Source organism: Alligator mississippiensis, chromosome 6 (genome assembly GCF_030867095.1).
Source record: "Alligator mississippiensis isolate rAllMis1 chromosome 6, rAllMis1, whole genome shotgun sequence".
Classification (NCBI taxonomy): domain Eukaryota; kingdom Metazoa; phylum Chordata; order Crocodylia; family Alligatoridae; genus Alligator; species Alligator mississippiensis.
The window spans coordinates 11114886-11142496 of NC_081829.1; the positions used below are offsets into that span (position 1 = coordinate 11114886).

At 47.7% G+C, this 27611-nt stretch overlaps 1 protein-coding gene across 4 annotated transcripts in view; it reads left to right on the forward strand.

The window, feature by feature from the left end:
* Positions 1-27611, forward strand: part of PTPRU (protein tyrosine phosphatase receptor type U) — a 312312-nt gene that overhangs the window by 246453 nt on the left and 38248 nt on the right. For all 4 annotated transcript variants that reach the window (XM_059729643.1, XM_059729641.1, XM_059729642.1 and 1 more), the window contains 10 exons: positions 2296-2486; positions 4848-4920; positions 10319-10395; positions 14804-14840; positions 16157-16254; positions 16349-16465; positions 19303-19457; positions 23490-23625; positions 24639-24788; positions 25211-25384. In XM_059729643.1, coding sequence (XP_059585626.1) covers positions 2296-2486; positions 4848-4920; positions 10319-10395; positions 14804-14840; positions 16157-16254; positions 16349-16465; positions 19303-19457; positions 23490-23625; positions 24639-24788; positions 25211-25384 — 1208 coding nt within the window. The remainder of the gene's footprint in view (positions 1-2295; positions 2487-4847; positions 4921-10318; positions 10396-14803; positions 14841-16156; positions 16255-16348; positions 16466-19302; positions 19458-23489; positions 23626-24638; positions 24789-25210; positions 25385-27611) is intronic.

The window sequence follows — 27611 nt, forward strand, 5'->3', positions numbered from 1 at the left end:
GTTGTTCCACCTCACAAAGGTGCGGGGGATCATTCATCCAGGGACTAAGACGTCTACTGAAGCATCTGATTTTCCTTGCACGCTGTCGCTACTGTTTCACATGCTACACAGGCAAGGGGCAGCCTAGTACACCTGCATTAGCTTTTAATAACCCCAGAGATGCATACATTCAACTTCCCACAATTCAGAAAGAAGTGGAAGGATGAAATTTTTTGGTATTTTCTACCAAATAAAAAAAAAAACCCTGGGAGCTTTGTGAGTAAGCCAGAAAGGATTGTTTAGAGGCGTTGTTAAGGTAACCACATCCAGAACGTGGTTTTATAGTCTTACGGAGAAACTACATGTCTGCAGAATGGAAACAACACTCCCATCTGGAGAACTGCTCTGAGAGAAGGCAATATTTGGGCAATATTGCTGTCTTGGCCGTTTCAGAGAGCATCAGTGCATGCTGAACTCCAGCAAGGACCTAGCAAGGAGGTGATGACACATGAAAGAAGCAGAGTAGATCTGATTGTGGTTTAGTGATGTTCATGAAAATATTGAGTAAAGAGACTCATTACTGGCAGTGAAGGCTGTTTGAAGACTAGAAATAAGTATGAATTTTTAACATTTGAAGATAATTAACCACTTAGACACCTTGGTGGATTCTCTGTCACTTGAAGTCTATCAGTCAAGACTTTAGAGAAAATACTTTAACGGTTTCTAGGTACCTAATTTGGATTTCAGTGGCAGTTTGGTGCTTACATCAAGGGGAGTCTGGTTGTGGACAGATAAAGCAATTACTGGGGTATTGCTGCAAGAGTTGGGCGGATGACTTCCCACCTGGGAACTGATTAGTTGTAAGTGTTGTGTGCTCCCATCCCACAATGAGTGAAGCCAGACTGGGGCAGCCTATATCAGAATGAAGCATCTACTATATCTTATTGTGGTTTGGACACCTGAAACAATTACTGAGTTTCGAGCTGTTCTAAGTCTTTCTTTACTTTTCAGTATGTATGAATTGTTTCATTTGGCCAGACTTTCAGGCACCCAAGTACCTTAAAAATATTGCTCTAATTCTTTCTAAGAGATTTGCTTTAGTTCAGACAGGTTATGGGATTAACACACAAATCATTGTCCTGTTTATACAGGAAATTAGTCTAGATGGCCATAATTATCCTTTCTGGACTTAAAAAATTATGGACTGTTCCAAATATGAATGAGCTAATTTGACAACATGGCAGAAGCTCTTTATTCTCACACACGCACATGCACACGCACACACTTAACTAAGCCACATTAAAATGTTACTGTGTTAATTTAAGCATGTTAATAGTCATTGGCCACTGGGGTTGGCTTGGTCTGGCAGGGATTCATTCTCTACCTTTTCTAAGGTTAGCTAGAAGATCGGGGCATTTCTGTAGAACTGGCAGTGAAATGTTGTTGTTTGGAACGGGTTGTGGAATGATTTTTTTCTTTCGCAAACTGTCAGTGGAAATGAAAATAAATTACTTAAATATATCTTCACAGCTTGAAACTGAGATCCCCAAATCCTTCAACTTTTTTTCAGTTTCTAAAGCCTTTGATTTTTCACTGAAAACCTGAAAATTTGTATTAAAAATATATATTTTTTCTATTAAGTTTCTACATCAAAAAAAAAAATTGCAGACTTTTCAAGAAGTTCTAGTAGGTCTCTGAGCCACTGGACTTTTACCAACACTGAGCATGGCATACAGTCATAGACATGTGCTTTGCATGCCCACGCGCACACACATGTGCGCACACTCTTACACACACACACACACACACACACACACACACACACACACACACACACACACATATGCAGCACATTTAACACTGAACTGCAGCCATCTCTAGAGTGAAATGCATCTAATCTTTGCTAGCCCATTATAATGCAGCATATCAGTTTGTTAGGGAATGATGAAGTCTTTTGTATCCAGTTATACCCACAGGAGGAATTTCGTATAGGCATAATAATTACCATATATTACCATGATTAGGAATGGCCAGGCCTTCAGGGCTTGTTCATCAGTGCCTGCAGAAAACAGTCTGGTATGGTGGGAGAGTTTTTATCTTGCCATCTCTCGGTGCATAGCACTACTGACCTGCTGAGGGCACTGGCTCTGGGTTGACTCAGTATAAGAGATCATCCCTCACTAGATTTCTGGCAGTACGCTAAGCTTCCCCATACAAGTCCAAGCCCAATGAGCTGAGCCTGGGAGGTTAAACAGCACCCCGGTCTCCTCTGTCATCTTCTAAATTGCTTTCACACCTTCCCCACTTTGCTCCCAGGTGACCAGCGCAGCACTGTGGTCAACGAGTCCAGCAGCTTGCTGGGAGGTTCTCCCCGTCGCCAGTGTGGGCGCAAGGGATCCCCGTATCACACCGGGCAGCTCCATCCTGCTGTCCGAGTAGCTGATCTCCTTCAGCACATCAACCAGATGAAGACTGCTGAGGGCTATGGCTTCAAGCAGGAGTATGAGGTAAGAGTGGCACCCTGGGACCTGCAGGGGATCCTCCCTGGCACCTCATACTTTTTGCCTCCACTGGTAACCACTTCCTATGGAGAATGGGAGCTGGGACTTTCCTGGGAAGAGGCAGTATCCTGACATTTGCCATGGGAAGAGTGGATCGAGGGCAAACAGCTGGTTTGCAGATTTCCAGAACATCTGCGGCACCAGCCGGGCTGGTGTTCTGCCAAGCAGGGAATGGCAGTTGTCCATATAACCTGCTTGAGGTCCAAGAGCTCATGACCCAGGCTTCCTTTCAGCACCTGAGGCCCAGCACTGCCAGACCTGCAGTGCGCCATTCATCTTCTGCACAAGGGCTCTTGTAAATGGGTCTCCTTTTCCAAACCTAGCTCTCCTGTTCTGTCTGTGTCCAGCACACAGTGGTGTCAGATCCATGCTGGGTTCTCCAGCTCTCTAATACATTGTCCCCTGAGCAAAACTCATTCTGGAAGCCTGGAAATTATGTGGACGTGGCCTCCCTTTGTTCCAGCAAAGGGAGAGCTTGTCTGTGGAGTGAAGAACCACCTCATTCCAGTTCCCATGGCATTGAACTGAAGTAGTTGTAATGAGGAGATCTGCCATCTGACATTTGCTATAACACACCTAGGCAGGCTGATTTCCCATTTCCTTGCTCTCCCACAGGCCCAACTATTGAAATCTCCCTTTGAAATTACTGTTTAATGTTCAGTTGTTTCAATGTTGGAGCCTTTTTTCCCCCATTTATGTATTGGACAAACCAGGGTTAGTTATAATCATTAGTGCTTCTTGAAAAGCTGCTGCATGTGCTCAAAACTAGTCATTTGGAAGCACTCACATATTATGGGTGGGGAGAAAACATGTAATTTCCTTCCACTTACCTCCTCTTACTCTGATCCATGAACGTTACTGTCATTACATACAAACCTGTTCTATGCTGGGAGTGGGTTGGGGGAGGGGGGAGGGGGGAAGGGGAAGTTAAAAAAGACCCAGAAAAACAAGCTATTAAAAAAAAAAAAAAAAAAAAAAGGATTATTTCTGGATACAGCAGAAATGTGTATGTGGTACAATGCACTTTCCTAAGCAGATGCACATCCATGTCTGAAATAGAGATAGCTCAAGACAAATCTACCATGCTGTTTCTTGAAATACTCATCAGTGGCTATTTAAAAGAGGGGGTCATGGTTGTTTTGTAGGTAGATAATTCACTTGGAAATCAGTGTCCGGGTTCTGGTGTTGACTCACCCTCTCTGTATGTATTTGGTCAGGTTAATGTTACCTCCCCTGCCTCAGTTTCCCTTGTTGTAAACCAGGGATAATTAACGCAGACATAATTCTTGAGGTAGCCTGGAGGATTGAATGATTTGCTGTTTGTGATCCCGGTGTTAAGGTTCTTGCCTGACAAAGGCTTCACAAGAATGAGGTGGTGTTATCAATGTCTGGCTTTCAGACAGACATTTGGTTGCTGGTATTTATTTGATTTGTCATTTATCCTTGCTTTTGTGATCATGTACAGGTGGCCCTCTTGGGAGCAGGGCCCCATGGGGCTCCTTGCCCCAAAGAGCTTAGAGTCTAGTAACATCCTTTGGCCCATTCAAACTGATCCGTGGATTGTGCTATGTGGCTGGGTACTGGGTTGTGGCTAGGGCTCCCCCCAAAAGTACCAGGCTGCTTTCTCATCAAGTGGTTTCCTCACTGCTATCTGTCATTCAAGATGGCTAATGAAATATCACTCTTTAGGGCATTAACTGCTTGGATGTGAGGGTCAGGAAGTAATTTCTCCACATGCAGCTGTGGACCCCATCTAGGCCCAGAGACCTTAAAATGAGCTGGGAGTGGTCTGCTTTGCGAATTGCTCTGATGGGGCAAACTTACATGCTGCTGTTTGTACCAGGGAATGGCAAAGCAGTGGCATCACCCAGGATTTGTTCCCTTGTTCCTTTAGACTGCATTCAAATTGCTATGCTGGAACTCACTATTACATCTTTACCACGCTGTCTGGAGTAGGCAAGTGGCACCCTGTTTTATAGACAGGGAAATGGAGGAACCAGATAGTGAAATGGCTTGCCCTAAGAGGCCTGGTGAGTCAGTGGAGCTGGCACCCAGCAGTGCTGGGCTTATTCCTATAAATTATGCCACCTCTCTCTGTCACCCTGTCTTCACAGGGGCTTAATTGCTATGGTCTGCAGTGCTGCATACTGCAACCAGTCATGAAGTCTAGCTCTGAGTTGAGGGGATGTTTGCTCTTGCTCCTTTTGGACTCTGGGAGGTTACAGCTACGAGTGAGTGCTGTCAGATATACACTTATGCTTAAGTGTATATTTCCTGGGTAGATAACAGACTTCTCCTTTTTTTTAGAGTTTTTTTGAAGGCTGGGATGCTTCAAAGAAGAAAGACAAAACCAAAGGAAGACAAGATCACATGCCAACCTGTAAGTATCAGAGACAAAAGCTTTAAAATAAACCCAAAGACCCCTTCCTTCCTTCCTGAATGCTTTGAAACCTATGCAGAAGATCCCCTTGGTATGCACTAGAGGCAGGGTGCAGGGGGCCAGCTCACTGCACCGCAGCAGTAAACTTTAGGGACCCTGGTTACGCTTTGTTCTTGACTGTTGGTTTTCTCATCATCCCTCCTGGACATTTGTCTGCATCTCAGAATCTCTACCTGGCAGAGGCCTAAGACTGCGACAACAGGGTGGGGGGGGGTGAATGTTAGTTAAGAAGGGGCACTGAGTTGTGTAAAGAGAGCGAGAGAAGGGAAGAGGTGAGTGTGATGTGTCATGGCAGCATTGTGCAGGGGATGGGGGCAGCAATGGAATAGCAAGACTGAGGGCATGAGGAGATCTGTCCTGGGGGAGCTTGGCTGGAAAATGGGTGATCCAAGTAGTGGCTAAGATGACCAGGCAAAGTTTTGAGGAGTGGGTGGGCCTGGAGTGGAAGAGCAGGAGTAATTCAAGGACTACACAGGGGCAACTGCACAGAGGATTAAAATCTACCCAATTCAAGGAAAGAAAAACATGATACTTGTGTTTGTCTGGTTGAGTGCAGCAGAGATCTTGTGCAGGGCAGGTCATATGAGGCAATTCCCATTTATTAGGAGCAGTTGTATTAACTCAAGCTCTGAAGCTCCACCTGGCATAGGCTCCTTTGACCACAAAAAACCTGTGGAAGTACAGGACTCATTTGTGATGTTTATTGGTGTTGTTATGTACAAACACGTATAATACACATTATAATTACAGAAGAGTAGGCCTGGGAAGGACCTCTGGAAGCCTGAGGCAGGATTACCCTTATCCAAACCATCCCATGCACATTTTTGTCTAACTTGTTACTAAAACTACACGGTGAACCCTGACACAGTCACAAGGCATAGCACCCTAACCTGCCAGAGATAAAGCAGGGAGAAAACATCAGCCAGCATCCTGCTTTTGCAAGGGTTGTTAAAATACACTTGAGAGATCCTCTAGATATGTATACAGCAGTACTATTATTACTGCTGTCATTACATTTTGTATCATTCTGATGCTTAAAGGCCACAGACAGTTTGGGCCTCTATGCCCTAGGTGCAATATAAGCTCATAGTAAATGACAGGCCCTGCCCAAGAGGCTTGCAGTTTAATGTACAGGGCACAAGTGGAGAAGGCAAACAAGGTTTCAGGGCAAGCTTTTAAGGAACGAGGGGAGGTTCAGTCCTGCAGAAGTGATAGTGTGTTATAGCTACAGAGTGCTCCTCTGTTCAGCTCCTTTTTTCTGACAGAGTCTGTGGCCATGGTCTGTGAGCCATTCACGCACTCATCTTCATAGGAGTTGCAGCTTCTGTTTGCTTTCTAAAACCAAGGAATCGGAGAAAGGGGCAGAAGGAGAAGGAAGTTGGCCCTGGCGCATCCCACAAACTGCAGGGATGGTATAAAAGAAAAGTGAGTCGGGGCAAGCCTTGGGGAGGAAAGTCAGGTTTCCTAGTTCAGCTCTTCTGAGGCTGCTACTGACTTGTATTTTCCCAGAAGTCACGCTGAAGTGGAGCACATCATTTGCATCACGTGTGCTGACTCCTAATATAATGTCATCACTTGTCGATGCAACATCAGTTCTTCAAACCCCAAACTACGTACACATGGGGCTCTTTATTGTGCTGCAGGCCACCAAGGGACATCAGACTGTTCTGTGAGTTCCATATGAGCAGGACGCTAGTGGGGAGAGACATTGCCTGAGGAGTCTGAGTTTGGGGCTGGACATATTGATCAGTACCAACCTCCTCCCTACAGTGTCACATCATCTCCCAGCTCCATCCACCTTGTAATGTAGGTTTCCTGGGCTTGTCAGGGTGACACCTGTGAGGTGTCTTTAGACCCGCATCATGTTTTAGAGTGAATCCACATCCCAAAGGTTTAATTTGCGAAGTGTTACAGAGTCCCTTGTGTCTCATTCAGAGCTATGAAGATATCTTTACCGCAGAGCAGCCTTTACAGGGTACGGGCACTCAGTTCTGATGTGCTGGTGCTTTGCCATAATGGCAGACATGTGTATGGTGCTGTAATGTTTGAGAACAGCTCAGGAGGTGACAGTGGGGAATGAGTTGCCTGGAGTGTACCCAAGGGGTGGCATTCGATGGCCCAGAAGGGACTGGGGCAACCGGAGCCAACCTGATCGGATGCTGTGGAAGCCCAGTCCATGCTGTTTCACCACATCAGTGCTTCTGTAAAACACCTCCCCCATGAATACCTTCCCCCTGGTTATTTTTACTGCTTCTAAATATATCCAGTTCCTCTCTGTATATTGCAAATTGCTGCTGCTTGTTAACATGACTAAAAAAAGGAGAGCAAACCATGCCCAAGAGCTAAACAGAGGCCAGCAGCAACAGCTCCCACTCTTTGAAGAATCATGGTTGGGGGTGTGCAGGGGGCTGGCACTCTCAGCACCTCCGTTTTCTGTACTTCTAGTGAATGAAGGTGCCTGGGAGCAGAAGATGTCTCATTGCTCTTTGTGCTCTCCCAGGGTAATGCTGCCCTGTGGCTGCTCCTGCAGGGGATGGAGCTATAGCTCTGGGGTGATGCTGGATGCCCTGTGCAGAGCTTTCCAGTGCTGTGGCCCAGCCTATGTGGAATAGGGAGCCAATGCTCTCAGACTGACTTAGTCATAGAAAATGAGGGTTGGAAGGAACCTCAGGAGGTCATGTAGTCCAACCCCCTGCTCAAAGCAGGACCATCCCTGACTAGCTCATCCCAGCCGAGGCTTTATCTAGTCTGGTCTTAAAAACCTCCAAGGATGGAGATTCCACCACCTCTGGGTAACCTGTTCCAGTGCTTCACTACCCTCCTAGTGAGAAAATTCTTTCTAGTATCTAACCTAAATTTTGCTTGCTGCAACTTGAGACTTTTGCTCCTTGTTCTGTCATCTGCCACCACTGAAAACAGTCTAGCTCTATCCTTTTTCTAACCCCACTTCAGGTAGCTGAAGGCTTCTATTAATTTCCCACTCGGTCTTCTCTTCTTTGGACTAAATGAGCTCCTGTACACATGCTGGGAGCCTGCTCTGACATGCTGGAAGTCCAGCGCGTCAGAGCAGATTCGATTAATTGAGTCTGCTGGAGCACAGAAGTTGACATGCTCCCGCAGTCTTGTGCGTCGTGTAGCAGTGTCACCGCGCATCTCCACACTGACAAAATGGTGGTGGGGCACTTTGAAATAAAACACATCTGATGAGCTTTAGTTCAGAGCACCCCACTGCCATTTTTTCAGCATGGGGATGCATGGCAATGCTGATACACGTGGCGCATGGGTGCTTTTAATTAGCGCAGCTCGCTCATTAGAGCACCCAGCGCCATGTCTGCAAGCAAGTGTAAAAATGCCCAATAAGTCCAGTTCCCTCAGTGTCTTCTTAGAAGTCATTGCCATCAGGATGGTGACTGGGTAGTCCAGTTATTGACTGTGTGCATGTGTCCTTAGACTCTTGTGGCCAAACTCTTCTGTGCTACACACTACTGTGAATCCCATTGGTTCAGATAAGCTGCAGTACTAGAGATCCTACAGATTCAGAAATCATGTTATGCCCTACAAATCACAAGAATGATGTAAACACCTCTGTATACTAATGCTGACAGATGTCAGGTTCTCGTTAGTAGGTTTCTGGCTTCTGAGCTATTAGAGTGCGCCCAGCTCTTGTTTGTCTGCAAGAGTTTGATGTAGTCATGGGACTCTAGGAGCTGGAGCCTTCTGCACCAAATATCATGAGAATCAGCAGCACAGAGTTAACTGGAATCATTGGAGTGCCCTGGGATTTAGACCCAGTGGATTTTAGGCCCCCTCTATATGTGCAGGTAAAGGTGCAATTGGATCTAATTTATGGTTTACACCGTAATTGGATTTACACAGTTGTGCCTCCTGCCATGCCACATGTGCATAGCAGGAGGTGCAATTGTGGGATTGCACATTAGATCCAATAACACCTTATTGCTGGTGTAGAGGGAGCTGATCCTGGGCTTCCCTTGCATTGGTAAGAAGCAAGCTCCCAAGGCTGGGATCCCCCTTTGCTGTGGGGGCTTCTAGCATGGGGGTCATGTGGAGCCAGGACAGAGAGCCCCATCAGGTGCTGGATTCTTGTTAGCAGGGACCAAGAGCCCTGTCGGGTGCAAGGTGCAGGGTCTTTCAGTCCCAGCTGCACATGTCAGCCCAGGGGTTTCGTGCACCCCCCCAGCCTTTAGGATCATGGCAGCTGCCTTCCCCTGGGCCTAGGGTTGTGGGGTTTTAGCACCCCCAAGCCTTTGGGGCTCATGGCATCCATGAATCCCCAGGGCTCTGGGGTTTTGCACTGGACATGATGCAACCCAGTGGCTGGGGGACCTGTCACATGTTGGGGCTCCCAGCCTCACGGGACACCCTGTTACATGTGCAGATTAACAATCAGCTGTTAAGTTAGTACACATTTTTGAGGTCAAACTTTATAGTTGGTTGGAGCTTGTTATCATGCAATAGCTACTTTGTACGTGTAGCTGGTCTTAAGGTAATTGCATAATTAACTAGTTAATTGCATGATGCCCATAAAGTATAGAGGGGGCCTTAGAGTAAGATTTGGCCTTAACTCATGTAGACAGGAGCAGCCATTCCAGAGCGACAGCTCCTAAGGAAGCTATTTCCTACTCCAGAGACACTTTGTCAGTCCCTGAAGGGATTGTTCACTCTAATGGCCACAACCTGATAGCAGCTTGAGGGGTCTCTGTAGGAGGCAACACATGCCCAGGATCTTGCACACTGTGGCCTAAGGCAGTGATGTTCAGCCTATGGTTTTAGACACAAGTGGATCTTTGCCACCTGGTGCATCTGTCTTGGCATCTGCAGGGCTGGAGCTCCCCCTGCTTGGTCTCATCTCTGTAGATCCAACAGAGTGCAAGAGCTCTCTATGGTGTCCATTATACAGGAGTCTCTGGGAGCCTTCTGGTAGGTAGGACCCAGGTTGGTGCTCTGTGATGACAAGGGGCTGTCTGGGGATATGACCCACAGCTTTTGCCTTAGTTTTACTCAGTTCAGCATCATGGGGAGGAGTTCACTGCTCAGGAGAGGTCCTGGAATAGAATGGCAGGAGGACTACACATCAGGATCAGGGCCGTCAGCAGAGCTGGGGATGGGAAAGGGTCAAGACCAGGTTGGGGTGCAGAAGCACTGTGGGTCAGGAGTGAGGGGTGTCAATAGTCAAGGAAGTCCCTTGCTTCCAAATCGAGTGTTGGGGAAGGGTGCTGGGGGGTGAGGGGTGGGGGAGAGTGTAAAGGCCTAGTTCCTGACCTGTGCACACTTCAGCCTTTCCATGATATCACAGTATCTCCTCTGATTTGGTTTCCAGATGACCGACATCGAGTCAAACTCCACCCGCTGCTTGGGGACCCCAATTCGGATTATATTAATGCTAACTACATTGATGTGAGTACCTGGAGGTGACCTCAGTCTGCAGGGGGAGATGGGGTCAGCGCTCTAACGCTCTCACTGTCTTCTCTTAGTGCAGGGAAGGGAGGCATGTAGTGATGAGACGGGTACCTTACAAGATCCATGTGTGGCTGCACATGTTTCTATAAGAGAAATCCAAGCAGTGTGTAGAGGGAGAGGGGACATGTGGAAGAGATGTGAGGACTGCAGCCATACCCACCAAAACCCATTCTTCTAACAAACCTGCCTGGTCGGCCTGACAGAGCAGAAGGCTTTAGAGCCCATGCGGCTCATGCTCTTTATCTTCCTCTTTCTGCGTCCCCAAGGACACTATCTCCCTCCCTCCCTCCCTCCTTTCTTCTCTCCCACCCTCCCTAACTCTCTGTCTCTCTCTCTCTCTCATTACATCTTTTTTCCTGAGGTCTTTTTCTTCCTCCTTCATTTCCATGGATCAAGGTGTCACTTTTCTGTTCCGGGACCCCTTCCTGCCTTTCCGCAAGTAATGGGATATAGGGATGAAGTAGGCTGGGAGTGAGGAGTGCAGTTTGGGCCGAGTGGGTAGCTCAATGCTGCAGTGTATAGCAGGTCAGGATGGAGGTGTTCGGCAGGGCCAGAGGAATGGAGTAAGCAGCAGGTCAGGATGCTGTGTATGGACAAAGTGGGATAGGGAACTCAGGGCTGGATTAATCAGGCTGAAAGTGCATGGGCATAGCTGTGGGAGAGAGATTCCTGGCTCACACTAGGTCAGTCCAGCTCTCTTTTTCATAGGCATTTAGCCCAAGAGTGTCCTCAGTCCATCAATGATTGCTGAGCATGGCCTTTTTCAGCCTGCTGGCACCAGTTGGTTAACTACACAGCTGGGAGAGCCTGGCTGAATCTGGGGATTCACACATGACTTCTCTGTAAAATTGTCTGAAATAGAGCAGATCTCCCTTATCCCCCAACGGGCTCCCAGCTCAGGGCACTCGAAAGGGCCCCGCAGCAGTAAGGTCTGAGCAAGACCACCCCGTGGTCTCTGTACAGGTTGGTTAGTGCCCCTTCCAGCCCCCTCCTCTCTCTCTGTGACCCGCTCTCGCTGCTGCCAATGTTCTAATCTGTTTCTTGGACTGTACCTCACTAATCTCTCTGTCTCTGATCTTTTTCTTTTGAACCTATGTCCGATTGGGATCGTTAAGATTCGGATAAACCGAGAAGTAAGTAAACTGTATCCCTAACCTCTCTTCTCTTCCTGTTCCCCTTTGTTCCTCCCAAGACACTCCTCTTTCCAGCTTGTGCTACCAGCCTGATCCAGATGGGCATTGGAGTTGCCTGTGTGGTTATGGCACTTCATTGCACCTCACCAGACTGCGGTGCAATTCCTGCCCCTCCTACAGGTGACATGGCCTTTGGGAAATCATTTCTAGCCCGTGTGCCTCAGGTTTCCCATTTACAAATTGAGGATGCTACTTCCCGACCTCACTGGGGACAGCTGTCAGAATGAGTCTGTCAGGGTCTGATTCTTATTTCCATTCTCCAGAAATGAGCTATCTAAATGGGCCTTGGAGTGCACATACATTCCACACACTCCAACCGCAAGACCCCTTACACTGGCAGAGCAGAGTGGCCAGCCCAGTCAGGCCCCATAATGTTCACAAGGAACGCAGACAGCACGATGGAGATGGCCAGAGAAGCAGACCTAGAGGGTGTTTACACTAAAGAATTTTCTATCAGGACAAGCGTGTTTAGTACAACCCAGGCCAGTGGTTGTCAATCTTTTCAGTCACAGCACCCCTCCACCACTTTTCTGAATGTGGTAGCATCCCCAGTTGAGAACCACTGATGATGCTACCTCAACTTACTTTATTGCTTCTCAACCAGGTGCTGCTGCCTCCAGGTAGAACGGCACCTTACGGCTGCTGGAGCTGTCCTATGTGCTGTTTCTGGGATGAGTGTGGGGTGTGGGATGGATGGGGAAGGTTCATAAGCTGAGCCAGCTCCATTTGCTTTAGGGTGATCAAAGAGCCCTAATGAAGCAGGAGCATGCATCTGAAAACCCTGTGTGCAGGGCAGCTCTACCTGGCTGCCACAGGCAGCAGTGCCAACATTTCAGCAGCCCGGAGGGGGTCTTGTGCCATCTCAGTGGAGAACCATTGGCCTAGGCTGTCAATTTAAATGGATACAGGAGAGGCACACATCATTCTGTCACAAGCTCTTTTTTGATCTAAATGATGTCCCTCCAGAGGGGGTTTAAGGTAAAGCAAATAAGTAAATAAATGAAATAAAATAAAAGCCCTCCATACTAGAATAAGAGCAATCCCCAGGATGTTATTTCTGTGCAAGCACTACCTCCCCCTTCACTGGTCGGACTTTCACACAACACCAGACTAGCAAAAAAAAGTCCCAGCTACACATCAGGCTCATAGTCTGCTCAACTCAGCATCACCCAGATTGCAGTTGTTTCCGCCTAAGCAGCAAGATCATATTTGTGAGCCTGGCAATCAATCTTGCTGCTGTCAAGGGTTTTCTTTTTCTTTTAATTTCCTTATCGATTTCCTGAAATAGCATCATTACAGTATGGTCAAGTCTGCTTCTTCCCTCCAGGAAAAAGCACTCTCACACGAAAACAAACCCAGCTGAAATGGCACGTTCTGCAGTTACAGCTGGAACCCTTCCTGTCCTGTTATTGGCCTTGTTAAGATTTGCTCTGCTATTTAGGCTGACACTTTCCTATTAAGAGTTAGTAATGTTTGCAGTAAATGGCTTGGATGAATGAGGGGAGTTGGGCCATTATTCAGTGCCATATGACTGCTTTGGACTGGGATATTATTAACAGGGTTCTCACCATGACATTTCCTGCTGTCTTAAAAACGTTTGTCAGTGCTGCTTGTGTGAGCAGGAGGCCTTTGGACCTGACACCTGCCTTCCAAATGCCTATGCCACTGCTTTTACTGCTTCTCTATGACTTCCATGCTACGCACACAGCAGTAGCTGTGGATGGAGTGGTGTGGAGGGAACTGAGAGCTTGGGCATCACATGGCAAACTAGAACTTGGAGCAGGGCTGGTTGGCAGAATTTGCTCTGGCAAAGTAGCTGGGTGCCCCCCTCATGGTCCTAGCTCCATTCTGCAGTGGAGTCCCACTCCCCCAGCCCTCCTGTTCTCGGGGTCCTGTTTACTCCCTGCACTCTCTTTTCCTCCACAAATTCCTATTCTCCTCTGATTGTCCATCTTTCCCCATTCTTTGCATGTCCCTCCCCCACCCCCGCACCTTATTTTCCACGGTCCTGTGCCCTCCTTCACATCCTTGTTTCTTCCTACCTCCTCACCTTCTCTCTGTCCTCTTGCTTTCTACTTCCCTGTCCTCTCTTTTCTCATTCCCCCTCACAAGCATAGAAGGAAGACTGGTCTCTTGTTATCGTCTATGCCCTAGCAACCAGGAGACGAGTCACCATGTGTGGCTAACTAAAAAGACATCATTAGCCATGTTAGTCTGAAGTCAAGTAGAAGGCAGGATAGACTTTCACCTTTTCATAGACTTTTACCTTTATATATAAAATGTATATATGACTTTTTGAGCTTAAACTCACTTTATCAGATGCTGTGAGTTTCAGCTGATGAAAGCTTGTACTATATATCTATATATAAATATAGATAGATAGATACAGATATATATCTATATCTACTTTGGTTGATCTATAAGGTCCAAATCTACCCAAGCTAACTAAACGGCAAATGTCAACCCATTCAGGTGTCTAAAGATCCCCAGTCCTTCCAGCCGTGCATTCAGACTTTGCTTTATTTTGATCTTGACAGGAATTGAGGTTGCTTCTGCTCTCGGGTAGGATTGCTTTTGCTGACAGGAAAGTTATGTTGAGGGGAGGGGGAGCTCAGAGAGGTCAATAGTGCCTTTTATTAGGCACAACAAGTCCCAGTCTTCAAGGTCCAAAAGGACAAACAGTTACAAAATGTCATCAATATGGAGCCTTAGAGAGTCTTGTATTGGGCTCAGACCTCCTATAGACTAACATCCTGATAGCTCAGGATGTTATCTCTCATGTTGATAGACCCCAGGAGAGTTCAGAGCAAAGGGCTTGTGCGCTCCATGTACCTAGTGGACTTGGTATGTAAACTGGTGTTCAATGAGTAGTGTTTGGTAAGACATGAGCCTGGGTGGGCTGTCACCTGCTCCAGTCTTTCCCGTGGCCGGGAGAGCGCTGAGAGAGCTCTATGTGGGGGAACACAGAGTACTGGGAAGTAGTTACCTCTGTACCCTGAACACATAGTCCAGTGGTTTTATGAGCTGGCCATTGGGTTGATCAGTGGGTGTAGGGTCTTCATGGCAGTCCCCAATGAGGATGATGGTGTATGAGCTGTTTCTTGACCATGTATCCTTCCCTAGAGGTTTAATGGAGTCTTGTTCCATTACAGGGTTACCACAGATCCAACCACTTCATAGCCACTCAAGGTAAATTATCTTCTGCATCCACACTTTGCCTTTTACTCCATTTCCCCCAAAGTGATTGGGTAGCCAGTAATGTGGGGACTAATTAGCTAACAGGTTTTGTCCTCCATGGGATTTGGTTTTGAATGTGTTAAGGCAGGGCAGGGATCAATTGGTTCAGTGCAGAGCAAGGAGGAAGCTTTCTGAAAATTATTCCAGCTCAGTAGCGCCAAGCCAAGCAATCTGTTGTTTTGCTCAGATGGAAATTCAAGCGTGATCACGAGTAATATTCACTTGTGATCCACTTGCATGACACCACTCTCCCTGCAAGGTCCCAGTGACCTCTGCAAACTGAGAGGTGCACATCAGAAGTGTGGAATAGATTTGGGAACAGGGCTGGAGCAGAGTAAAGTACTGTATCTGACTGAAATGGCCACTAAGGGCATTTTTACATGCGTTTCTGTTGCAGTGCCAGGCACTTTAATTAGTGAGCCACGTTAAGTAAAAGTGTTTGCGTGTCATGTGTATCAGCATTGCCGCATGTCCCTGCGTTGGAAAAAATGGTGGTGGGGCGCTTTGAACTAAAGCTCATCGGACATGTTTTATTTGAAAGCGCCCTGCTGCCATGTTGTCAGTGCAGATGTGCAGTGATGCTGATGCACAAGACATGCGAGGTTGCCCGTCGATTCCCGTGCTCCAGGAGGAGCCCTAACAGACTGCCCTCTTTTGAACGGTTGGGTCGATGGGTCCATTCCCATTGTTTAGGGGCTGTTTCAGGGAGAAAAAGGCAGGCTTCTTTGACCCTTTTGTCCCAACACCTCACTTTACTGGCTCACCAGGACTGTGCTCAGCTCACAGATATCACCTATTTGCATCAGCCCTCCTGTTTAAAAAGATTCACAAAGCCCAGCACCCCCAAGCAACCCTACAATGTCAAGGCAGTGCATGCAATTCTACCTGAACCCTTGCCAGAACAAGCCAATGCATGCAGCCCTTCCACAACAAACCACTGTGCACTCCTTAGGGCTCTCACGAGACTTCACAGATTAAGCTATTGCTCCCAGGCAGTCCTATATTACCAAGGCAGAGTAGTCTCAGCAGGGAAAACTAGTTTAACAAGGATAGAGATCCTGGTTTCAAACTCCTAACAGTTGCTGTAAGAAAGAGTGAAAGGGAAAGCCTGTGGAGTGGAGACTACCTGTTCCTTTGTGTATATGCATTGCCTACCACAGTGGGACCCTGATCTCTTTAAGTTGTCTGTAGTTTAATTATAATAATGGGCTTTTACCCATCTTTGTACTCCTAAGGGCTTCTCAGTTCTTTTCCTCTATGTCCGCCAGGTCCCAAGCAGGAAATGGTATATGATTTCTGGCGCATGGTGTGGCAGGAGCACTGTTCCAGTATAGTGATGATAACCAAGCTGGTGGAGGTGGGAAGGGTAAGGAGCGCTCTGTTTCTCTCTCTCATGGCTTTGGCTCTGCCAGGACATGTTCTCTTGCAGAGGTAGAGCGTGGTCTGTCTGCTTGTTGCAGGTGAAGTGTTCCAAGTACTGGCCGGATGACTCGGAGATGTACGGAGACATCAAAATCACCCTGGTGAAGTCAGAGACGCTGGCAGAATATTCTGTACGAACATTCACCCTGGAAAGGGTAAGTGTCTGCTTTCTGAAGCTCTGCTTGCTGTCCTGAGGATGGATGAATCCCTTTGTTCTGTTTTGGTTATGTTACAACATGGCTGGTCTCAGCCAAAGACATGCTCCCCAGAGAAGGGGATGCTACCAGACAGCAAAACCCACAAGCATAGCAGAGGTTCCAGGTGCCAGGCAGATGGACAGGGTCCATCATATAGTAATACAGAGTGTATCTATGCCTCTGCTGGAGTCAGCCAAATGGGCTGTACTTTCATGCACCCATGTCATTCCAGAGCAACTGCACTGATTTTAGCGGCACCACTCCAGTCACTATGATGTTCTTGAGAAAAGGGTTTGGCCCACAATTCTGGGGCTGGTCCCAGCAATTCATAGCTGTTTAGTGCTTTACAAAGGGCCTGATCCAAAGTCTCTCATTGACTTTAGCGTACTTTAGAACAGATCTGTACGTATGAAATGTTTGGGGTACCTCCTAATACAGAGCTATGTGTCCTGCAAGCCATCTTTAGCTGTGCCAGCATTACTCCCTGTGGCATGTTCTCCAGCATCCTATTGAAATGATACAAAAAACAGGGTTCTCTTTGGGAAGCCTCTTTCTCTGTCTGATCATTCTTACCTGTAGGAAGGCAGAGGTTTGTTCAGCGTGAGCTCCCCACTTTGCCTTCTGTGATCCCTAATTAGGCCCGGGGGATCCATGTCTTCAGATCTTTGCAGAATGGATCCTGTAGGTGAACAGCACAGAACCGCTTCTTATTTATGTACTCAGTGTTGATCATTTAATTTCAGAGGAAGCGCCATATAATTGCAGAGGGGATGAATGATGATCTCCATCCTCTAGTCTGAGGTGCAGGTTACATAGCAATTACTGTGGAGTACGGTAGCCAGGGACATAACCAGTGTAATTTACCCCCTAATCTACAGGAACATGAAATTACTGCCTAGTTATGAGCTAGGTGCCCAAGGGTCTTGTGGAACTAGTCCATTCATTACAGATTTACTACTGTCCTGTAGGCTCTCTAAAAGGGCTTCTTATCATTGCTTGTTTATTTTTAACCCCATTGCGCTCGATGGGACAGCAGCTCGAATTGTAGGTGACTGTAAGGTACTGGGGACATCCAACCATATTATTGCAGGTTCAAAAGGCTTAGCAGTGGCCACCCAGCTCAGCACCAATATGTTTACATTTGTAGGGGATCAATATTTTGGTAGTGCTGGAGTGATGCTGAAGCCAGGATGCTCCAGGAATGATGTAAGAGGCAAGGATTTTTTGGGCGATATCTTTTATTGGACCAACTGCCTTGTTGGGATAAAGTGAGATATGCTTTCAAATGCAAGGCATTCTTCATCAGGTGTGAAGTGGGACGCATGCACAGTGATGATTAAGAACAGGGGGTAGATCTGTGAAATTTGGGAAAGGGGAAATATCCAGGGGTACCAGACAAACAATTAGCAGAAGAAAAAAGCTTGATGATTATTGGGAGATCAAGTCCTATTGAAAGGGAGGAGGGTCAATAGCACCTGTAGTGCGCAGGAAGAATTTCAGGAATCAGATAGATTACAGTTATGCCATAAAGTCAGTACCAGTGCTCAGCGGTTGGTTCATAGTGTATAGCCAGCTTATAAACTTTTGTTCCCAAACTCACCTTTGAAAGATGTTTGGTAGATTTCCCTTGAGATTTCCTATGAGGACTGTGAGAACAGAAAGGAACCAGTAGACACGTTAAAGCCATGATGTGTTTGGCATGTGTCAAGCAAGTGTGGCAAGATTCTCCACCTATACTTGCATAAAATGAGTGCAGGTTGTTACAATTCTGACTTAGTAAATGATTTATTTAGGTGCAAAGTCTTGGGGAATCAGGCCTGCTAAGCCAGCGTGCACATCCCTGCGAGTTCTCAGGGGACTCTCCACACTCCACAGTGCATGTGCACACATGTTTAATGAGTAACGGGCATGCTGTCCTATGACTTCTCTATTGCCCTTTGCTATGGCATAGGTTTCATGTCTTTTTACTGGTTGCTAACATGCTGTTGGCCTCTGTCACCTCTTGGCAAAGGCAGCTTACCTGGTGACATGACTTCAGCAGTGATCTCTTGGAATGACACTGCTGAGGGGATTTTCTATTCTGAGTATTTCCAGGGTCCCCCTTAAGCAGTGTCAAGTGACTGGCATGTGGGGTAGAGCTGAGGGGGCACTGCTGCTAGTCAGCCAGGTGGAGGAATGTCTTTGGTGTGACACAGTGACCCCAGGATGCTGGTTGCCTGGAGCTGGGAGCTCTGGGGATGCTCCAGTTCTGTGTCGGAGAATGTGTGGTTGAAGAGTGCCATTCCCCCATGCAGTTTCAGGGAGACCAGCTTGTCCTTGTCAGCCACAAAGGAGGCCTGGTGCTTTGGCACGGTAGGGGGAGAGGGACAGGAACCCAGACAGGATAGGGAGGAGGGGGCAGGATTTTTGAGCAGCCGTCCCAATTGGCACCTGCTGTGTCTCACTGCCTCGAAGGATGGCAGCAGCTGCCTTGGCTCACTGCATGGTCAGAGCAGCAGAAACCTGTGTTTGGACATGTGCCCCCTGCCACCGATTCAAGGGGAAACATTGCCACATGTGGTGCCAGGGCAGCACCTGCACTGACACACAATTCTCCAGGTGCCCTGGAACACCAGCAAGAAGGAGTCTGGTCTCTTATTAAGTAGAAATCATCTGTTTCCTCTTAGCTGTTCTGGATTCCAGACATCAGGAATCTGGGTCTCCATCCTCCCCTCCCTGTGCGCTCACCAAGTCTTGGCCCCTGCATACCAGAGAAATGGCCATCACCTTTACTCTGCCTTGTGCTTCCTTTGCAGAGGGGTTATTCAGCAAGGCATGAGGTGAAGCAGTTCCACTTCACTTCGTGGCCAGAGCATGGGGTGCCTTACCATGCCACAGGGCTGTTGGCCTTCATCCGAAGAGTGAAGGCTTCCACGCCTCCGGATGCAGGGCCAATTGTCATCCACTGCAGGTAAGAGGCAAATGTAGGGACTTGTGGAAATTTCTTCATCCCAAAGACACCGGGGATTTTACTGCAGGAGCTGTGGAGGGGAGTAGCTGGTAGCAGCTGTACTGGACTGTCTGACAGGTTGGGGCATATCCAGCAGATGAGGGTGTGCACAGGGTACCCCTGGGCTGATTCTTCTTCTGCCAGCTGTCTTGCAATGCAGGTCTGCGAGCAGTGCTAGCTTGGAGTTCACTTGGGGGAACTGGTATCAGGGACCTCTTCAGCACCCTAAGGGCTTTCAGCGTCACCTGTGCAGTTGAGCTCTGGGGTCAGTTCCCATTCAGAGGAAATTACTGCTCATTGCAGGTGCAACACTGCTCTGCTTTTTGCAGCACAACCTTCCCCCAGCCCTTCCCTCATAGTTTCATAGTTGGTAGGGTTGGAAGGGACCTGAGCAGATCATCAAGTCCGACCCCCTGCCATGGCAGGAAAAAGTACTGGGGTCAAACGACCCCAGCAAGGTGTTCATCTAGCCTCCTCTTAAACACCCCCAGGGGAGGAGCCAGCACCACTTCACTTGGAAGTTGGTTCTAGGTCCTAGCCACCCCAACTGTGAAGTAGCGCCTCCTGATGTCTAGCCTGAACCTACCCTCTGCCAGCTTGTGACCGTTATTTCTTGTCACTCCTGGTAGTGCTCGGGGGAACAGGGACTCCCCCAATGCCTGCTGGTCCCCTCTGACTAGTTTGTAACAGGCCACTAGATCCCCCCTCAGCCTTCTCTTGTGGAGGCTAAACAGGTTCAGGTCCCTTAGCCTCTCCTCATAGGGCCTGCCTTACTGGCCCTGATCATGGGAGTGGCCCTCCTCTGGACCTGCTTCAAGTTGTCCACATCCCTCCTGAAGTGCAGCGCCCAGAACTGGATGCAGTACTCCAACTGCGGCCTGACCAGTGCCGCATAGAGGGAGAGGATAACTTCCTTGGACCTGCTCGAGATGTATCTGTGGATGCACAACAAGGTGTGGTTTGCCTTCCTGACCGCGTCCCCACACTGTTGGCCCATGTTCATTTTGGTATCAATAATGACTCCAAGAACCTTTTCTGTCTCTGCACTGATGAGAAGGGAGTTCCCCAGCCTGTAGGTCTGGTGCTGGTTCTTCCTCCCCAGGTGCAGCACCTTGCACTTGTCAGTGTTGAAACCCATCCTGTTCTCATCGCCCACCCCTGTAACTTGTCTAGGTCCAATTGCAGTCTATTCCTTCCTTCTAGCATGCCCACATCCCCCCACATCTTAGTGTCATCAGCAAATTTGAACAAGGTGCTTTTTACCCCCTCGTCCAAGTCACTGATGAAGATGTTGAACAGCATGGGTCTGAGGACAGATGACAGTGGGGTCCCCCACTGCCCACATCCCTCCAGGTCGAAAATGATCCATCCACCACCACTCTCTGGGTGCGGCCCTCCAGCCAGTTAGCGACTCATTTGACTGTGTAGGTATCAACGCCACAGTCCCTTAGTTTTTTTTAGGTTTTTTTAGTTTTTTTTTTTTAGTTTCATAGTGCCTCCTTCCCAGCTGTATGATAATTCAATGGGATCAACAGTGACTGAGCAGAGAGCTCCCCATCCTCTCACAGGCCCCATTGTAATCAAAGTCCTGCTCTACACGCTCTAGGTTCTCGTGTGGCTTGTTTCAATTACAGTCATTTGCTGGGAGATGTCAGAGCATTTCACATAGGTCCCTGGCTGCCAGTATAAATCCCATCCCACTCTGGAGTAGAGCCAAAGCCTGGAGCTCACCCTTTCCCCCTGAACTCCTTTGGACCTGCTTGTGCTCGGGCCATGTGGGAAGGGGGGACTGCCTAGGTGGAGGCTTGTCCCAGGGTCCCATGGCCTGGAGCATAAGAAACATGAAATTAGACTAAAATATTTAACAGGGGAATATGAAATCTATAAATTGGCTCTGTAAAAAAAGGGAAGGCTGAGGCAGGTAAGGAGCCTCTGGTTTATGGCTCTGAGTTGGATGTGCCTGTGTGAATGTATTGAACTATAAAATGTTATTACCTAGGCTGATGGGTAACAGGGATTCAGAGGGCTAGCAGCTTTCTCTGAAATAGGAGGCAGCCAGTAGACTATGCATTTCAGGCACTCATGGCTTAGTATGCTTCACTGAGGGTCTTCTCGCACATGTAGAGGCTGCACACCCTCTCCTCAGCTTCAGTACAGGTCCAGAATAGGCAGGAATGGGTTAGCTCCCCCTCTCCCCCATGCCATGTTTCCAACATGGCCCCCCAGGCCAGCACATTTTAACCTCGCTGTGGGACACCCCATAGTATGTGACAGCAGAGCAGTCTGGCCAATTCAGTCCACGCCTGCTCTACTGAGACTTACTAAGGAGGATGCTATCCCCAGCTGTAGTCATGTGGACAGACCGTCATACATAACCACAGGATTAAGAGCAAAAAATAATTTTATAAGAACTGTTCAAGTGCCAGCAGATGAAAAATTCTTTCTTTGATCTGTAAACCTTCCTCAAAATGCAGCTACCTCTGGGACGGAGCAAGGCAGCTGCTAAATACACAGTAAAGTGGCTCAGCAGCTTAGGACAGGATGTGAAGAGGAAGTTTATATCAGACTAGGAGTGCAGGTGGTATTTAGAAAATTAGAATATGATTGCCCAAGCTGGGACCTGGCCAGGACACCAGGGTTCATCCTCTCATTCTCATGAAAAGGGCCATTTTTTTTAACAGCAGAAGACAGTTGGGACCAGGGTTGTACATCTCCCCCAAAGATGGCCCTTTCAGGAGCACAGTCCAGCACCTTATCCCTGCACTGCCTCCTTTCCTTGATCCAATGGAGTTTTGTTTCCGGGGAAGAGCTCCCCAGACTGTATCACCCACACCATTTGTTTTAGCATACATTTGGGGTTTCTTGGCAGTCTCCCATTCAAGGACTGACCATGCTGATAGCTGCTTAACTTGCAAGAACAAAAAGGAGAACTCTGGGCATCTTGCCATGCAGGAGAAACCTAAGGGGCACCCAGAATAGTTGACAAAGCCTTCCCTTGACAGGTTAATGGCTCATCCTCTGCTGGGCAAACAAGGAGGAGATGATGAATGAGAGGGATTTTTTATTTGATTTCTCCTTGTCAATTGCCTCATCAGTATTCATTCACCAGTAACAACGAGTGTGATTATTTCCTGTAGTCTGTAATCACTGATAATCACAGAGAGTGATTCCTCAGCCCCAGAAATTAGTATTTTACTGTAAAAGACTCTGAAAAGAGAAAAGGGGAACAGATCTGTTCCCAGAATGGCCAAGGGCTGACGTTGCTCAGACTGCTGGAGTCGCATGGAAAGGACAAGTGTGGCGGTCAGTGCTGGGATGCTTCTGACACTACATCTACACGTCACAATTAAGTCATGTGACTGGCACTCAGAGCTGAGCTCAGGTGTGATCGTCTTCAGTGATTCACATGATTGTATCCTCATTGTTTTTCCATTCACCTATATGTGCCTGGGGAGAGGCCTGTGGTTCTTTCTCAGATGCTCTAGGAGTCTTACCTAGTTGGTTGTATCAATTGAAATAACCTCTCTGTCTCTTTGTAGAGGGTTGTGAGAAGGCACCGGGCACTCACGGCACTGTAGTGATTTTGTTGTGTGCATCTCACTGTAAAGTTAGAGGGTTTTCGTGGAGTCCAGGCTCTTAACCCACACCCCATCTGAACAAGACACCCCAGTTCAAGAGCCCTTCCAAAACGGAGAAGTTTTTCTGTGGTGGAAAAAGAGGGCCAAAGTGGGTCTGTGAGTCTGGGTAAACTGTGTAGACTCTAAATTCCTTTCAGCTGCCATCCTAGAGGGGCTTGCTTGTACCTAACATTTGATCTGGTTCATGTGACTATTTCCATGTTTGGGCATGGGCAGAATACAGTGCATATGTCTGTGTGTCATATGTGCGTGTAGACACACTGTCATTTAACTTCACTGATTTTATACCTGCATAATGTTAATTACACCTTTCTCTCTCTTTCTCTTTCTCTGATTTCCTCTGCCTTTCCCCCAGTGCTGGTACTGGGAGGACTGGTTGTTACATTGTCCTGGATGTGATGCTGGACATGGCTGAGTGCGAGGGAGTCGTGGACATTTACAACTGCGTGAAGACGCTGTGCTCACGGAGAATCAACATGATACAGACTGAAGTAAGGAGAGAGAGTGGGGGTGGAAAGGTTTTGTTCTTCTGCTTTTTAGCCATGGGTCTCCTGGGCCTGGCATTCAGTGCAGTCTGTTGGCCTCTCCTCTCCACAGAGGTACTGTAGGTGCTGCCAGAGAAAAAAATAGGCCTGGTTTTTGATGTACATAAAGGAGATTTGTGCGTTTCTCTCACCGAATTCTCCTAAGACCTGGGTTTGAGTGAGCAGTCATAAGAGGGACCACAGACTGCTCCAATTAAAATCATTGTCCTAATGCTGATTGTTAATTCTAATTAATTAGAAGCATAGATGTTACATAGCCATTAATAAGGTTTTCATCATGTTAGTATCTGGACCCGAACCCCACACTAGACTCCTTCCCCACCTCCAAGTCCTCTGCTCTTGTGTGTCCCATGACAGGCATGAAGCTTGGCTTGAGGCTTTAATGCTGTAGTCTTACCTTGGTCTTGCTGCCATTCCTACTTTGCTGGCAGTGACAGAGGAAGTGATATTCCCTCCCCAAGTTAATTAAAATACTTTTTTTGCAGTTCACCAGACTGCATCTGTAACCTAGGTGACCAGTTATCCTTAGCCTAGCTATGAGTGACACCCTCACACCCAATCTTACAAGCCTTCCAGCCTCACAGATCACTGGTTTGTCACTGTAATGTCCATTAATGTTCCCTGGGAAACAAGAATCCCTGTCCTGCTACCATGGCCCTGCAGTGCCCTCTCAGGAATGGCCTCAGCAAACATGGCAGTGCCTGGAAGCTGTGGAGAGCCATGGGCACCTAGCTTAGTCCTTTAGAAAGGGCTTACCACTTTAGAGTGGCAGACCACTTCTTCAAGTATCCAGCTCTGGGCAGTAGAGAGAAAGTTTACCCCGTACAAATATATGTGACAAAGGAGGGTCCTTGTGGTGCCCAGTGCCTGGGAGACCTCTTGTGTGCAATGAAAGGGGGAGAATAGGCCTTCCTTAGCTCCTGCCACAGCTAAATCTGCTTTCCTGTCCCACACTGAAGGAGCAGTATGTCTTCATTCATGATGCCATCTTGGAAGCCTGTCTGTGTGGGGAGACCAGCATCCCGGTCAGCGAATTCAAGCCAACATACAAGGAGATGGTCAGGATAGAACCACAGAGCAACTCCTCGCAGCTGCGGGAGGAGTTCCAGGTGAGCTCCAACAAGGCTTCCAGGACTGGGGGCCATAGTTACTCTTGGCAGGCCTCAGAAATACTCTGAAGCTCTCCTTGGATAACAGATTTCTAACAATTAAGCAGACAAAGACCACAGGGCTTCTCCTGTGCTCCTAACGCCAAATTCCCCTTCCCTTCATTATCCCTACCCCATGCTCTCTACTAGTGTCTACCTGTAGGAAGCCAGGAGCACGGAGGTGGCTGAGTGAGCTGCTACCAGGCTCCCATAAGGGGGCCTTTTCTCACTTTCCTTCCTCAAGGCTCCACTTAATGCTTGTTCTGCATGAGGAGGGGAGATCTGCTGAGACCTCAAGGTGCAGGGAGCCTCATAGAGGAGACTCTGCTTTGGAGAGAGATGGGCTGTTGCACCTATTAACATGAGCACCCTGTGCCTCACAGACCCTGAACTCAGTCACACCCCACCTGGATGTGGAGGAGTGCAGCATCGCCCTCCTGCCACGCAACCGGGAGAAGAACCGCAGCATGGACGTCCTGCCTCCGGACCGATGCCTTCCCTTCCTTATTTCTGTGGACGGGGACAGTAACAACTACATCAATGCGGCCTTAACTGATGTGAGTGTGCTCTTGGGGAGTTCTCTGTTCTGAGGGGAGATGGGCCAGTGCCCAAGTCTAAGCGTAGTTCTTACTTTCTCTGCTGCTTGTGACCCCGGGTCTTATTTTTCCTTGGTTTGCATCCAGTGGCTTCACTTACACCTGTACAAAATAGGCGTGGACTCTTGACTAGTTCAGAGTAGGTGGCATTAAAGGAGGTAGCATCTCACTGTAGCTAGGTATAGATGATCCTCCCCTTTCCCACCTCTGTTAAAAGGTCACAGACAATTGGGTCCTTAAGTTATGAGACCCCAAATATGGTGACAAGATTATTTAGCAGAACTAAGGCCCTGAATCACTAAGTGTCTTCCAATATGCCAGTGAGCCTTTTGGCATGCAGGGAGCTTCTGCTTAGAGAGGAGTGCAGGTGATGAAGTGACATGACTTGGTCATCATCTGGGCACAGACAGCCCTGCTGGGCTTTGTTTCCTGAAATCTCCTTCAGTCTTGTGCCTTAGCTGTTCAGAACAAAATGTAGGAATAATCCAAATCCCAGCCTTATTTTATGCAAGCCCCCAAAGTTCCAGGCAGGAAAGACAGAGAGCAAGAGTGACAGAGAGAGAAAAAGGTGAGCTATATGTGTGTGTATGTGGATGTGTGTGTGTGTGTGTGTGTGTGTGTGTGTGTGTGTGTGTGTGTGTGTGTATATATATATATATATATAGGCTTAGGTATTGCACTAGTGGGTGATATATAGAGAGAAAAGAAATATAGGATGGAAGGGAGGAAGTGGGGGTGGGATGTTAGGCCAGCTGTAAGTTGGGTTTTTCACTGGGTTCTCCATGTGGTCACACTTCCTTCTCCTACTGAGCTTTTCATCTGTAGTTCTCAAAAGCCAGGTACAAATGAAGGCCAGTATCTTGATCTTCATTTATGTGATGATGACTCTGATGCACAGATGGGTGGTAAGAATTGCAGCAGGTAATGGTCATTGCCTGGTTTCCTGTCTCCTAAGCATGTGCCTTGTGCACTGAGCTGTGTTACCCCTATGTGGACTCCACAGACCTAACTCCCAAGAATTGGCAAATGGGTACAGAACTGGCACTGTCCTTCTGTGTCCCACTGCCCTCTCAATCCCAGTCAGAAAGCATTCAGAAGTTACCTAATGAACTAGTTTTCTTCACAGGCACAGGGAATTGCAAAACGAAGCAGAAAGGACATAGAAGGCTGGAAGCTCCAAGCGCACTGCCTGTAGAATGAAGGGATGGGTCATTTATCATTGAAAGTGCTTTGCCTTTTTTAAACTAGCCAGGGTATTCTGATGTCCCACATCCTGGCAGCACTGAATCAAAGCCCATCACATAATGTGTTTGCTCAGAGCAGCATCCCACACCCCATCCCTTGGATTCATGTAGCACTTCTGATTACATCTGGGTACTGAGGCAGTCCAGCTGAGCTCTGCATTTTTCACCCTATAGGCAATTTATCACATTACGTCTTCATACAGATCTTGTCTCCCTGTTATCTGCTTTCACTTGCAGCACACTCAGTTCATAAACCAGAGGCAGCTGGGGAGAATGGCTCTGTAGCACCAGCCAGCCATTCTAGGAAGGCTTGAGGCTTTGGCTGATACAGAATATGAACTTTGTTTGGGGGTATTTTTTTGTATCACTGGAGCTCTGCTAGAGGAACAGCCTGAGTTAGGGAACAGTATTTTCTTTTCAAGCAGCAAAACCTTTCAGGGAAAAAAAAAATCTTGCCAAAAGGAGAAACTCATTTCCCTTTTTCTAAAGGAATTTAATTTTCTTTAAGTTCCAGAGAAGGTCGATCAGTCTGTCTGCGGAGTGGATTTTTAGATAATGCCCGTCACCATGGTCCTCTAAGCATGGTGGCATTTTGGAGGCTGGAGGGAGTCTGACAAACTTGGGGATCTATTCATCATCTCTGCATTGCATGACATTTGTCCCCATGCAAAATGTATGCCGTGCAGGTACGACATGCTCATTGTGTTGATCTGGCAAGGGATCGCATAAAGCGGCAGTGAATTGGCTCTAGATACCATTTGCTCTGGATACTTGCAAAAGAGGGGAGCAGCATGGTTTGCAGCCATGCAAACACCTCTAACCCTTCCTGGAGCAATCTTAAGTGGGGGAGGAAGGTCACTTTCTGTGGTATCCTCACTGCATCTCTGGTACTTTTAGGGTCCCATTGGCATTCTGTCATCAGTGCGACAGTCCTCACCCAGCAG